Source organism: Oncorhynchus clarkii, chromosome 1 (genome assembly GCF_045791955.1).
Source record: "Oncorhynchus clarkii lewisi isolate Uvic-CL-2024 chromosome 1, UVic_Ocla_1.0, whole genome shotgun sequence".
In the NCBI taxonomy this organism is placed as follows: Eukaryota; Metazoa; Chordata; class Actinopteri; order Salmoniformes; family Salmonidae; genus Oncorhynchus; species Oncorhynchus clarkii.
The window spans coordinates 40,429,602-40,443,391 of NC_092147.1; the positions used below are offsets into that span (position 1 = coordinate 40,429,602).

Consider the following 13,790-nt stretch of genomic DNA (forward strand, 5'->3'; position numbering starts at 1 on the left):
GGCAAAAGGTGGGAGGTCTCACTCACAGTCAGTGAAGATCCCAAGACACCCAAGAGACTATCCATCAAGACCCAGCCATTACTGACTTTACATAGCCACATAACCAGGTCTGGCCCGGAGACAGCCAGTCCTGTGTGTGTGGAAGTAGCCCAGTGTGTGTGGGTGGGGGTAGCTAGGAGGAGGGGGCGCCAGTTGTCTTCTCAGGCCGGATGCAGAACATCCTCGAGCAGAACTTAGACATGGCCACGGCTCTGCTGGCGGGGGAGAAGCTGAAGGAGCTGATTCTGCCTGGCTCTTCCCAGGATGAGAAGGGAGGCATGCTGGCCGGCCTCATGGTCCAGCTCAAACTAGAGCTACCATTTGACCGCGTCGTCACCATCGGCACCGTCATTATCCCCATCCTGCTTGTCACACTCGTCTTCACAAGGAATTTCGCAGGTCAGTGGGTCGGCCAGACGGCAGATCTGGGTTCAAATACTATTTGAAGCCATTTGAAATACTGTGCTTGATTGAGCTTGTCTGTGGTAATTGAACCAGTAGAATAGTTGCAACAGTACAAACCCCACCCATTTGGCACAGCAGGTAGACCAGAGCAAACGCTAATAGCACTTAAGATTTAGAGTAGTATTTGAACCCAGGTCTGGCAGAGTGCCCATAGAGGGGGCTGTGACAGTGCTGTGCTGCAAACCCCAAACACACACAGCAGGCTGGGAACGTTCTGTCCTAATGTGTTGTTGTTGACTCATCACATCAGCCTCTCACTTAACACTGAACCAGAGCACAGATACTGTAGTAGTCAGCTGTAGTAGCTTCATGTTATTCATGCTATGACATTGGTATATAGAAAAAACAACAACAAAGGTAGCTCTCACAGAAAAATCCCCAACAACATTGGCATTCAGAATGTCAAACATGCAAGGGTGCTCTATGTTATTTTTATCAGAATGATTGAACACCATAGAGAGACCTGGGGAGTTGAGGGTTAGTATGCAATGTATTTGGTGTTTGATGTGAGAAAGATCAGTGCAGACATTAGGCTGGGCCACTCTGGTGAACAGAGAGGGAGAGGAGAGGAAGGTGGGGGCGTAGCTTAATGCTGAGTCAGGCTGTCTGCATAGCAGCACCAACCAGCTGTGACTGAGCATTTCACATAGTGTTGGGCGGAGCCCATTTCTGCATTTTCTGCACTGCTCCTCCCCAAAACTCGAAAACATGGGTCACCCATAGGACTCATTCGATAGGCCGCACACACATCTGAAGTGCCATGGCAGCAACCGATGACAGCAGTGCAATGTGCACAATATTACATTTAAGTACAATGCAATACTTATTGTATTGATGTCCTTGGTTAGTGCCCTCAAATTGTACACACTTATTGTATTGATGTACTTGGTTAGTGCCCTCAAATTGTGCACATTCTGGTGGATTTAACTCTCCTAATATAGGTGGAAGAACAATAAAGAACAATAAAATAAAAGTTGTCAAGCCCGAAAAACAGCCTTTTCCCAGACACAGTACTCGTCCCCCAGCCACCTGACTCAGCGCTCTGCACTCAGTGTGCAATGTTGTCATGCTCGGTCCAACACTCATTAAATGAAAGTCACAAGTGCGCCTCAGGGACAGATCTGCCCCTGAACCACCCAGACCTTGGCAGTCGGCAGTCGGCAGCCGGCAGCCGAATGGCCTTGCTGCTACCGTGCTCAGCATAACAGGGAAAGAGTGGATGGAATACAAGTGTGGCTTGAAGTGATGCCTCCTCCTCAGTCTCCTCTGCATTTGGTTTTATACCATGAATCAGCACTATCAAATCAAATTGTATTGGTCACATACACATATTTAGCAGATGTTATTGTGGGTGTAGCTAAATGCTTGTGTTCCTAGCTCCAACAGTGCAGTAGTATCTAACAATTGACAACATTACACACAAATCTAAAAGTAAAATAATGGAATTAAGAAATATATAAATATTAGGACGAGCAATGTCGGAGTGGCATTGACTAAAATACAGTAGAATAGAATACAGTATATAATATGAAATGAGTAAAGCTGTATGTGAACATTATTTTAAGTGACTAGTGTTCTATTATTAAAGTGACCAGTTATTCCATGTCTATGTATATAGGGCAGCAGCCTCTAAGGTGCAGGGTTGAGTAACCGGGTGGTAGCCGTCTAATGATGGCTATTTAACAGTCTGATGGCCTTGAGATACAAGCTGATTTTCAGTCTCTCAGTCCCAGCTTTGATGCACCTGTACTGACCTCTCCTTCTGGATGATAGCGGGGTGAACAGGCCGTGACTCGGGTGGTTGATGTCCTTGATGATCTGTTTGGCCTTCCTGTGACATCTGGAGAGCCCTGCTGTTGCAGACGGTGCAGTTGCCATGCCAGGTGGTGATACAGCCCAACAGGATGCTCTCAATTGTGCATCAGTAAAAGTTTGTGAGGGTCTTAGGGGCCAAGCCACATTTCTTCAACCTCCTGAGGTTGAAGAGGCACTGTTGCGTCTTCTTCACCACACTGTCTGTGTGGGTGGACCATTTCAGATCGTCAGTGATCTGTATGGCGAGGAAATGGAAGCTTTCCACCTTCTCCACTGCAGTCGTCAATGTGGATAAGGGTGTGATTCCTCTGCTTTTTCCTGAAGTACACGATTGTTGACATTGAGGGAGAGGTTATTTTCCTGGCACCACTCTGCCAGGTCCCTCACCACCTCTTTGTAGGCTGTCTCATCATTGTTGCTTATCAGGCCTACTATGGTTGAGTCGTCTGCAAACTTGATGATTGAGTTGGAGACGTGTGTGGCCACGCAGTCATGGGTGAACAGGGAGTACAGGAGGTGGCTGAGTACACACCCTTGTGGAGCACCTGTGATGAGGATCAGTGAAGTGGAGGTGTTGTTTCCTACCTTCACCACCTGGGGGCGGCCCTTCAGGAAGTTCAGGACCCAGTTAGACAGGACCGGATTCAGACCCAAGGCCCTGAGCTGAATGAGGAGCTTGGAGGGTACTGTGGTCTGTATCAGATGGACGAGGCAATCCTTGTCTTCCAGAGATGAATGAAACCTGAGAGCTCTTCAGACATACAGTACCAGTCAACAGTTTGGACACACTCATTCCAGGGTTTTTCTTTATTTTTACTGTTTTCTACATTGTACAATAATAGTGAAGAAATCAAAACTATAAAATAACACATATGGGATCATGTAGTAAGTAACCAAACAAGTGATAAACAAATCAAAATATATTTTATATTGGAGATTCTCTTTTGCCTTGATGACAGCTTTGCACACTCTTGGCATTCTCTCAACCAGCTTCATGAGGTAGTCACCTGGAATGCATTTAAATTAACAGGTGTGCCTTGCTAAAAGTACATTTGTGGAATTTCTTTCCTTCTTAATGCATTTGAGCCAATCAGTTTTGTTGTGACAGGGTAGGGGTGATATATAGAAGATAGCCTTATTTGGTAAAAGACCAAGTCCATATTATTGCAAGAACAGATCAAATAAGCAAAGAGAACTGACAGTCCATTATTACTTTAAGACATGAAGGTCAGTCAATCCGGGAAAATGGCAAGAACTTTGAAAGGTTATTCAAGTGCAGTCACAAACACCAAGCACTATGATGAAACTGGCTGTCATGAGGACCGCCACTGGAAAGGAAGACCCAGAGTTACCTCTGCTGCAGAGGATAAGTTCATTAGAGTTAACTGCACCTTAGATTGCAGCCCAAATAAATGCTTCACAGAGTTCAAGTAACAGACACATCTCAACATAAACTGTTCAGAGGAGACTGTGTGAATCAGGCCTTCATGATCAAATTGCTGCAAAGAAACCACTACTAAAGGACACCAATAATAAGAAGAGACTTGATTGGGCCAAGAAACATGAGCAATGGACATTAGACTGGTAGAAATCTGTCATTTGGTCTGATGAGTCCAAATTTGAGATTTTTGGTTCCAACTGCTGTGTCTTTGTGAGACGCAGAGTAGGTGAACGGATGATCTCTGCATGTGTGGTTCCCACCGTAAAGCATGGAAGAGGAGGTGTGATGGTGTGGGGTGCTTTGCTGGTGTCATTGTTTAGAATTCAAGGCACACTTAACCAGCATGGTTACCATAGCATTCTGCAGCGATACGCCATCCCATCTGGTATGCGCTTAGTGGGACTATCATTTGTTTTTCAACAGGACAATGACTCAACACACCTCCAGGCTGTGTGAGGGCTATTTGACCAAGAAGGAGATTGATGGAGTGCTGCATCAGATGACCTGGCCTCCACAATCACCTGAGCTCTACCCAATTGAGATGGTTTGGGATGAGTTGGAACGCAGAGGGAAGGAAAAGCAGGCAACAAGTGCTCAGCATATGTGGGAACTCCTTCAAGACCGTTGGAAAAGCATTCCAGGTGAAGCTGGTTGAGAGAATGCCAAGATTGTGCAAATCTGTCATCAAGTCAAAGGGTGGCTACTTTGAAGAATCTGAAATATAACAAATATTTTGATTTGTTTAACACGTTTTTGGTTAGTACATGATTCCATATGTGTTATTTCATAGTTTTCATGTCTTCCCTATTTTTCTACAATGTAAAAAATAGCAAAAATAAAGAAAACCCTTGAATGAGTAGGTGTGTCAAAACTTTTGACTGGTACTGTATGATGAAATGGATCAATGGTATTTCCCCCCCACATAAGAAACATCAATAGAATGAACATTATTCTTATAAGGACTGACTGTAAAAAGTTTGGCAATTCAATTGAACTAATTGTATATTAATTTCATTCACTTACTGTAGAGATGACAAACGTCCATAAACATCAGTCATGTTGTAATGTCTCATTATGACAACTAATTCTCTCCATCTTTTCCCTCTCAGAGGAGTCAATCTACTGCTACACGCCTCACAACTTCACCCGTGACCAGGCCCTGTACGCGCGAGGCTACTGTTGGACAGAGCTGCATGACGCCGTGCCCGGGGTGGAGCCTGAACTTCGACCTTCGCTGTTCGAGCACAAGTTCCTGCCCTATGCTCTGCTGGCCTTTGCTGGCATCATGTACATCCCTGCTCTCGGCTGGGAGTTCATGGCCTCCACAAGACTTACCTCCGAGCTCAACTTTCTGCTTCACGAGATCGACAACTGCTACCACCGGGCGGCCGAGGGCCGGGCCCCTAAAATCGAGAAGCAGATCCAGTCTAAAGGACCGGGTATCACTGAGAAAGAGAGACGTGAGATCATTGAGAATGCGGAGAAGGAGAAGAGCCCCGAGCAGAACCTGTTTGAGAAGTACCTGGAGAGACGAGGCCAGAGCAACTTCCTGGCCAAGCTGTACCTGGGGCGCCACCTGGCCATCATCTGCCTCAGCTCCATCCCCATCTCCTACCTGAGCGCCTACTGGCACCGCCAGCGCCAGAACGAGTTCAGCTGTGCCCTGGGGGAGCCTCCAGACACCAGCAGCATCCCAGAGCTGAGGCTCAGCGTCAACTGCAAACTGCCGGCCGTGCAGCTGCAGAGGATCATGGCCGCCGTGGACATCGCCCTGCTGAGCACCATGAACCTCGTCATCCTGGTCAACCTGCTGCACCTGTTTGTGGTGCGCAAGTCCAACTTTGTGTTCGACAAACTGCACAAAGTGGGCATCAAGACGCGGAGGCGCTGGCAGAAGTCCCAGTTCTGCGACATCAACATTCTGGCCATGTTCTGTAATGAGAACCGTGACCACATTAAGTCACTCAACCGCCTGGACTTCATCACCAATGAGAGCGACCTCATGTATGACAACGTGGTGAGGCAGCTGCTGGCCGCGCTGGCCCAGTCTAACCAAGATGTCACGCCCACAGTGAGGGACTCAGGCATCCAGACCCTAGATCCCAATATGGACCCCTCTCTCCTGGGGGTAGGGGAGCTGGGAGGGGAGCCACTGGTCATCAAACGACCACGCAAGAAGATGAAGTGGATCCCCAGCTCCAACCCTCTCCCGCAGCCCTTTAAGGTAGGACCCCATACACTAGGCCTAAATGTTGCCTGTCAAAGGTCTGCATATTTTGGCCACTTATAATAGGCTGGAAACACTATATGTTTGTCTAAAGGTAAATTACACCTAGTAAGTTTATTTATGTTATGACTAATTACCACCAAAAGAAAAGAGAAGATTCCAGATTTTAGACCCAAATTAACTTGTTAATCTTGTAACTTGCCCGGCCTCAAGATACCTGTGGATTTCCTTCAGGTTAATACCGGAGGATAATAATTTAAATTAATATAAGCAGTAAAATAGTCTTCACCCACTGTGCTGAAAAACCAAAGTACCACTTACTGTACAGTGGGTTGTACTCAGTGGACCAGAGTAATATCAGCGATATTCTTATCAGCGTTTATTGTGAAGACTTGACATGGGCCTTTTCCGATTGAAAGGCCCATAGAGAAATTAGGCTCTCAGCAAGAGATGTGTACTCAATTAGAACTCTCTAAAGGCAGAGAACCCAATCGGTTTCAATCAGAACTAACAATATTATATCTGTTAAAGGGATTGTTCACTTTTTAAGTTTGAGCTTTTTTGCAAATTTATTAGGGTGATGTCATTTCATCCAAATTGTTTTTAAGTTTGTTAAAACCTGAGGTAACCCTTACTAAGTCGGGGAAAACCTTAGGTAAGGAAAACCTACAAAAAGTGAACTATCCCTTTAATAATCTATTCCATGTTGGGATAATTGTACTAATTGTCCATGTCCATTGTGAAGGAACCTCTGACAATGACGCGTTTGGAGAACAGCATTAAGCCTGAGAAGCCCAAACTGGTGAGGAGGAAAACAGTGGCAGAGAGCTACGTCGCTCCTTTAAGCAAGAGCACACAGTACTCTGCTAAAGGTACTGTACTGAGAGCAGTGACATTACTGTAGAAAATTAGGGTAAATGAAGGTAACGTTTATGGTTACTCAGAATTTTGCTATAGGACTCTATTTTGTATATTTGACTAAAACATTTGCTTCTGGAATGTCACATGCTGTTCATAAAGTTGTGCAATTTGTGCACGATTCAGTCCCACTGTTGTGTTCCATCTCCGCTGACCATATCTGTTGAATCTGTTGAATGCCGACTGCAGATATGAGCACGCTGGAGAAAAAGCATAGTCGCAACTTTTCCCTGGATGTCCACCCGTACATGCTGACCATCCGTAAGCCCACCAAAGTAGAGACAGTCAGCGCAGAGCCTCTACCCCCAGACCACACCCTGGACTCGGTGTTCATCGAGGGCACACACACCATTGTCCATGTCTCCGCTTCTATCACAGGTAAGATTGCCATGCCTAATCTCAGGAGGGATCTGTCACCAAGGCAACCAAACCATATTCTATATATACTCCTGTGTCCTCTGATTCTGGTTGACGTTTTAGATCAAGGAGAAAAAGGTGAAAAATAGCCCACTAACAGAACACTTCACTTAATGGAATGGTGAGGTTTATTTGCAATATATAGAACCCAGAGTTTTTCATTACCAATTCATCCTTATAAGCTACACCAAGATTGCCCAACTGGCGACCCATGGGTGATTTTACTTGGTCCCTCAAGTTTTCTGAGCAAAAACTTCAATAAATAATAATAATAATAATGGTGTGAATAATTTTCATTGTTGGACATAAGACTGTAAAAACACCAGGAAATCAGTGATTTTAATCTTAGAAACCTGTGAAATCAGTGATTTTATACAAATGTAAACAAGGTTTGAGTTGGTTATGTGTTAGTCAAACATATCTGTTTGGGCTTCTTGCGGTCAATTGGCCCACGGTTGAATGTAGTTGATGATCCATGGGCTACACTCTTAGAAAAAAGGGTTCAAAAGGGTTCTTTGGCTGTCCCCCATAGGATAACCCTTTTAGGTTCCAGATTGAAACCTTTTTTTTTAACCTGGAACCAAAGGGGTTCCTCAAAGTGTTCTCCTTGGGGACAGCTGAAGAAGCCTTTTAAGTTCTAGATCACACCTTTTTTTCTAAGAGTGTACAAGTAGGCTATAACTAGGGTCTAATGTTTTTCCGGGTTAGGTCATGTGGTCTGGAAAAATTCTGGGCCTGTGTACCGTTCTGTTTTCTCTCTCTCTCTTTAGAAAAGAAAGATCGCACTCCAGAATCCACCAACACAGTCTTCTCTACAATGACCGTCCCCACCAGCACCTATATGAACGGTGCCACTCCCAGCCCTAACCCACCATTTCTCGCTGACCGCCACCTTATAGAACCCCTGATCGAGCAAGAGGAGCCTGAAGATGCCCAGCCTGCAGTCTTCACTCGGATCCCTTCCCACCAGCTGCTCAGTATGCATCAGCTACTCAGTATGGAGGAAGAGGAGGCTAGAGGCCAGGGGGCCAGACTGTCTGAGAGACCCGGGGGGGAACTGATCTCTGCTGGGGAGTGTTGAGGAGGAGAAACACACATCCCATCCCACCTATAGCCAAAAACCACATTGTCCCCCTAACCCCTAGTTATGCTGTGCTCATACCTCACTACTCCTCTGGTGAAGGCACTGAGTGCGAGTGCTGATGGTGCTGAACCAGAATTCTTAGCTGGAGTGTTGAAGATTTAACAAGATGGAGCATAAGAGAGGATAGTGGTTCAATGTTTTCTGATCTACCCATAGTCATCTGACTGCTGTTACTCTCTCCACACATGAAGACTTCGGTGGAATGCACACAGGAGCATTACCTTTGTAGATCCTGCACAGTTGAATGGAGCATTTGTTGGTCATGTTCTTGACTTGGAGAGGAAGCAGCTCTTAATGAAAAAGATAAGAAAGAGAATAGGGAAGACATACGGTTTGAAGCTTTTTAAACACATTTTTGAAAAGCACACAATCTATAGTCCATTCAGAGAGTAATCAGGGCCCTTCACTTTTTCCACATTTTGTTACGTTACAGCCTTATTCTAAAATGGATTAAATCGTTTTTTCCCCCATCAATCAACACACAATACCACATAATGACTAAGCAAAAACAGGTTTTTTGACATTTTTGCAAATGTATAAAAAATAAATAATGAAATATCACATTTACGTACACTACCGCTCAAAAGTTTGTGGTCACTTAGAAATGTAATTGTTTTTGAAAGAAAAGCACATTTTTTTGTCCATTAAAATAAGATCACATTGATCAGAAATACAGTGTAGACATTGTTAATGTTGTAAATCACACCTGCCTATTGACTATTGTAGCTATTGTAGCTAATGACTATTGTAGCTGGAAACAGCTGATTTTTAATGGAATATCTACAGTTGAAGTCGGAAGTTTACATACACCTTAGCCAAATACATTTAAACTCAGTTTTTCACAATTCCTGACATTTAATCCTAGTAAAAATTCCCTGTTTTAGGTCAGTTAGGATCACCACTTTATTTTAAGAATGTGAAATGTCAGAATAATAGTTGAGAATGATTTATTTCAGCTTTTATTTCTTTCATCACATTCCCAGTGGGTCAGAAGTTTACATACACTCAATCAGTATTTGATAGCATTGCCTTTAAATTGTTTAACTTGGGTCAAAGGTTTCGGGTAGCCTTCCACAAGCTTCCCACAATAAGTTGGATGAATTTTGTCCCATTCCTCCTGACAGAGCTGGTGTAACTGAGTCAGGTTTGTATGCCTCCTTGCTCACACTCGCTTTTTCAGTTCTGCCCACAAATGTTCTATAGGATTGAGGTCAAGGCTTTGTGATGGCCACTCCAATACCTTGACTTTGTTGTCCTTAAGCCATTTTGCCACAACTTTAGAAGTATGCTTGGGGTCATTGTCCATTTGGAAGACCCATTTGCAACCAAGCTTTAACTTCCTGACTGATGTTGCTTCAATATATTCATATACTTTTCCTTTCTCATGATGCCATCTATTTTGTGAAGTGCACCAGCTCCTCCTGCAGCAAAGCACCCCCACCACATGATGCTGCCACCCCCATGTTTCACTGTTGGGATGGTGTTCTTCGGCTTGCAAGCCTCCCCCTTTTTCCTCCAAACATAACGATGGTCGTTATGGCCAAACAGTTCTATTTTTGCTTCATCAGACCAGAGGACATTTCTCCAAAAAGTACGCTCTTTGTCCCCATGTGCAGTTGCAAACTGTAGTCTGGCTTTTTTATGGTAGTTTTGGAGCAGTGGCTTCTTCCTTGCTGAGTGGCCTTTCAGGTTATGTCGATATAGGACTCGTTTTACTGTGGATATAGATACTTTTGTACCCGTTTCCTCCAGCATCTTCACAAGGTCCTTTGCTGTTGTTCTGGAATTGATTTGCACTTTTTGCACCAAAGTACATTCATCTCTAGGAGACAGAACGCGTCTCCTTCCTGAGTGGTATGATGGCTTCGTGGTCCCATGGTGTTTATACTTGCGTACTATTGTTTGTACAGATGAACGTGGTACCTTCAGGCATTTGGAAATTTCTCCCAAGAATGAACCAGACTTGTGGAGGTCTACAATTTTGTTTTCTGAGGTCTTGGCTGATTTCTTTTGATTTTCCCATGATCTCAAGCAAAGAGGCAGTGAGTTTGAAGGTAGGCCTTGAAATACATCCACAGGTACACCTCCAATTGACTCAAAGTATGTCAATTAGCCTATCAGAAGCTTCTAAAGTCATTACATAATTTTCTGGAATTTTCAAAGCTGTTTAAAGGCACAGTCAACTTAGTGTATGTAAATGTCTGACCCACTGGAATTGTGATACAGTAAAATAATCTGACTGTAAATAATTGTTAGAAATGATTTACAGACAGAGATGTGCTAACCGACTTGCCAAAACTATAGTTTGTTAACACGAAATTTGTGTGTCATTGAAAAATGAGTTTTAATGATACCAACCTAAGTGTATGTAAACTCCTGACTTCAACTGTACATAGGCGTATAGAAAACCCTTTTGCAATTATGTTAGCACAGCTGAAAACTGTTATCCTGATTAAAGAAGCAATAAATCTGGCTTTTAGACTAGTTGAGTATCTGGAGCATCAGCATTTGTGGGTTCGATTACAGGCTCAAAATGGCCTTTCTTCTGAAACTTGTCAGTCTGTTCTTGTTCTGAGAAATGAAGACTATTCCATGCGAGAAATTGCCAAGAAACTGAAGATCTCGTACGACGCTGTGTACTACTCCCTTCACGGATCAACGCAAACTGTCTCTAATCAGAATAGAAAGAGGAGTGGGAGGCCCCGCTGCACAACTGAGCAAGAGGACAAGTACAGTAGAGTGTCTAGTTTGAGACACAGACGCCTCAAGTCCTCACCTGGCAGCTTTATTAAATAGTACCTTCAAAACACCAGTCTCAACGTCAACGGTGAAGAGGCGACTCTGGGATGCTGGCCTTCTAGGCAGAAAAAGCCATTTCTCAGACTGGCCCATAAAAATAGAAGATTAAGATGGGCAAAATAACACAGACACTGGACAGAGGAAGATTGGAAAAAAGCGTTATGGACAGACTAATCTGTGTTTGGGGTGTTCAGATCACAAAGAACATTCGTGAGACGCAAAAAAAAAAATGAAAATATGCTGGAGGAGTGCTTGACGCCAACTGTCAGGCATGTTGGAGGCAATTTGATGGTCTGGGGGTGCTTTGGTGATGGTAAAGTGGGAGTTTGTACAGGGTAAAAGGGATCTTGAAGAAGGAAGGCTATCACTCCATTTTGCAACGCCATGCCATACCCTGTGGACGGTGCTTAATTGGAGACAATTTCCTACTACAACAGGACAATGACCCAAAGCACAGCTCCAAACTTTGCAAGAACTATTTAGGGTATTCTGTCTCTAATGGAGTGGCCAGCACAGTCACCGGATCGCAACCCTATTGAGCTGTTGTGGGAGAACCTTGACCGTAAGAAGTGCCCATCAATCCAATCCAATTTGTGGGAGGTGCTTCTGGAAGCATGGGGTGAAATATCTTCAGATTACCTCAACAAATTGACAACTAGAATGCCAAAGGTCTGCAAGGCTGTAATTGCTGAAAATGGAGGATTCTTTGACAAAAGCAAAGTTTGAAGGACACAATTATTATTTTAATTCAAAATCATTATTTATAACCTTGTCAACGTCTTGACTATATTTCCTATTCATTTTGCATCTAATTTCATGTATGTTCTCATGGAAAACAAGTACATTTCTAAGTGACCCCAAACTCTTGAACGGTAGTGTAAGTATTCAGACCATTTACTCAGTACTTTCTTGAAGCACCTCTGGCAGAGGTTACAGCCTCGAGTCTTCTCGGGGATGACACTGCAAGCTTGGCACACCTGTATTTGGGTAGTTTCTCCCATTCTTCTCTGCAGATCCTCTCAAGCTCTTTCAGATCGGATGGGGAGTGTTGCTGCACAGCTATTTTCAGGTCTCTCCAGAGATGTTTGATCTGGTTCAAGTCTGGGCTCTGGCTGGGCAACTCAAGGACATTCAGAGACTTATCCCAAAGCCACTCCTGCGTTGTCTTGGCTGTGTGCTTAGGGTCGTTGTCCTGTTGGAAGGTGATCCTTCGCCCCAGTCTGAGGTCCTGAGCACTCTGGAGCAGGTTTTCATCAAGGATCGTGCTGTACTTTGCTCTGTTCATCTTTCCCTCGATCCTACCGCAGAAAAACATTCCAACAGCATGATCAAGGATGCCAAACAGTCACATTTCGGTTAAATTCGCCGTTTTGAATACAAAATAGTTTGCCTTCGTGATTTGTGTAGATCCAATGAGAAACGTTTTAGCGGGGGTGATGCACGTTTGGAGCAACACTGGCTGTATCCAAGGCTCAGCCAATCGTTCACATAACAACATACTGCAGCACGCGACTGAAGAGAGAACCAATTTGCTAGTTACAGCATCAGCGCGCGCTCTGGAAAGACAACGGAGAGCGGAACGGCTGCTCATTTACAGCAGCGCGTCCCCTGACCCATAACGAAGAGGTAGGTGAGAATGTGATGAAGCGTACTTCATGAGCTGTAACCGAAAAACACCTGGCATTTCGAAAGTTTGAGGTGAGGGAGAAAGTGTGGTAGAACAAATATTGTTAGCATTGTTAAGTATCTTATTAGCTGGATCGAATTCTCTGTTAGCTAGCCAGAGAAATGGTGAGCAACATTAGCCAACTTAACTGATCAAATCATTGAGTTTATGGTGTGAAAATTAGCTGGCTAATAAAGCCAGGCAGCTAATGTTAACGGTAGCTAATGTTACAACATCAGATGAGCTAACTTTAGTGACCTAACCAATTCGCTCTAGTATTAACTGGTAACGTTATACAACTTCTTGCCATTTCTCAAGTTATAACTTGTTAGTTGCCCACTGGACCCTGGTAATCTGTGTGAGTAGTTAACTAGCTAACGAACTAACTACTATCTGTGAACTAATGTTTTCTCTCTACAGTATGTGGTTAATTTTCAGAATGAGAGAATTAGGTGAAAATGAGGCATTGCTTGTTATACAAGTGCATTCAGGGATCAAGTGAAGCTGGAGCTGGGCCTGGCTTAAGCTGGATGCCACTATAGGGGTGAAAGGAACACCACACACTTTCCTTCTTTCTCATTTTTTCAATACAGTGGATAAAAAGGGGTATGCCAGGTGTACTCTCTGCCTGAAAGAGCTCACTTCTGCCAACAAAGAGTATCATGCTCTGCTGACACATTGTAGAACAGATGTCCACAGGCAGAAAGTGTACAATGTAGTAATGTACAGTGTAGCCCAAGATATTGCTTTTGTTGTGTTGAATTTGACAGTAACACTTGTGTGTAGGTGAGGGGGGATTATTTGGTCACGGCCGGCAGCGACAGAGCCTGGACCCGAACCAGGATCTCTAGACCACTTC

At 44.1% G+C, this 13,790-nt stretch overlaps 1 protein-coding gene across 1 annotated transcript; it reads left to right on the forward strand.

Moving 5' to 3' along the window:
- The first annotated feature begins 209 nt into the window (after positions 1–209).
- On the forward strand, positions 210–8,403 carry LOC139416244 (pannexin-2-like). Its single transcript, XM_071164678.1, has 5 exons — positions 210–438; positions 4,870–5,984; positions 6,733–6,859; positions 7,095–7,283; positions 8,093–8,403. The coding sequence occupies exons 1-5, from the start codon at positions 210–212 to the stop codon at positions 8,401–8,403; spliced, it is 1,971 nt and encodes a 656-aa protein (XP_071020779.1).
- The last annotated feature ends 5,387 nt before the right edge of the window (positions 8,404–13,790 follow it).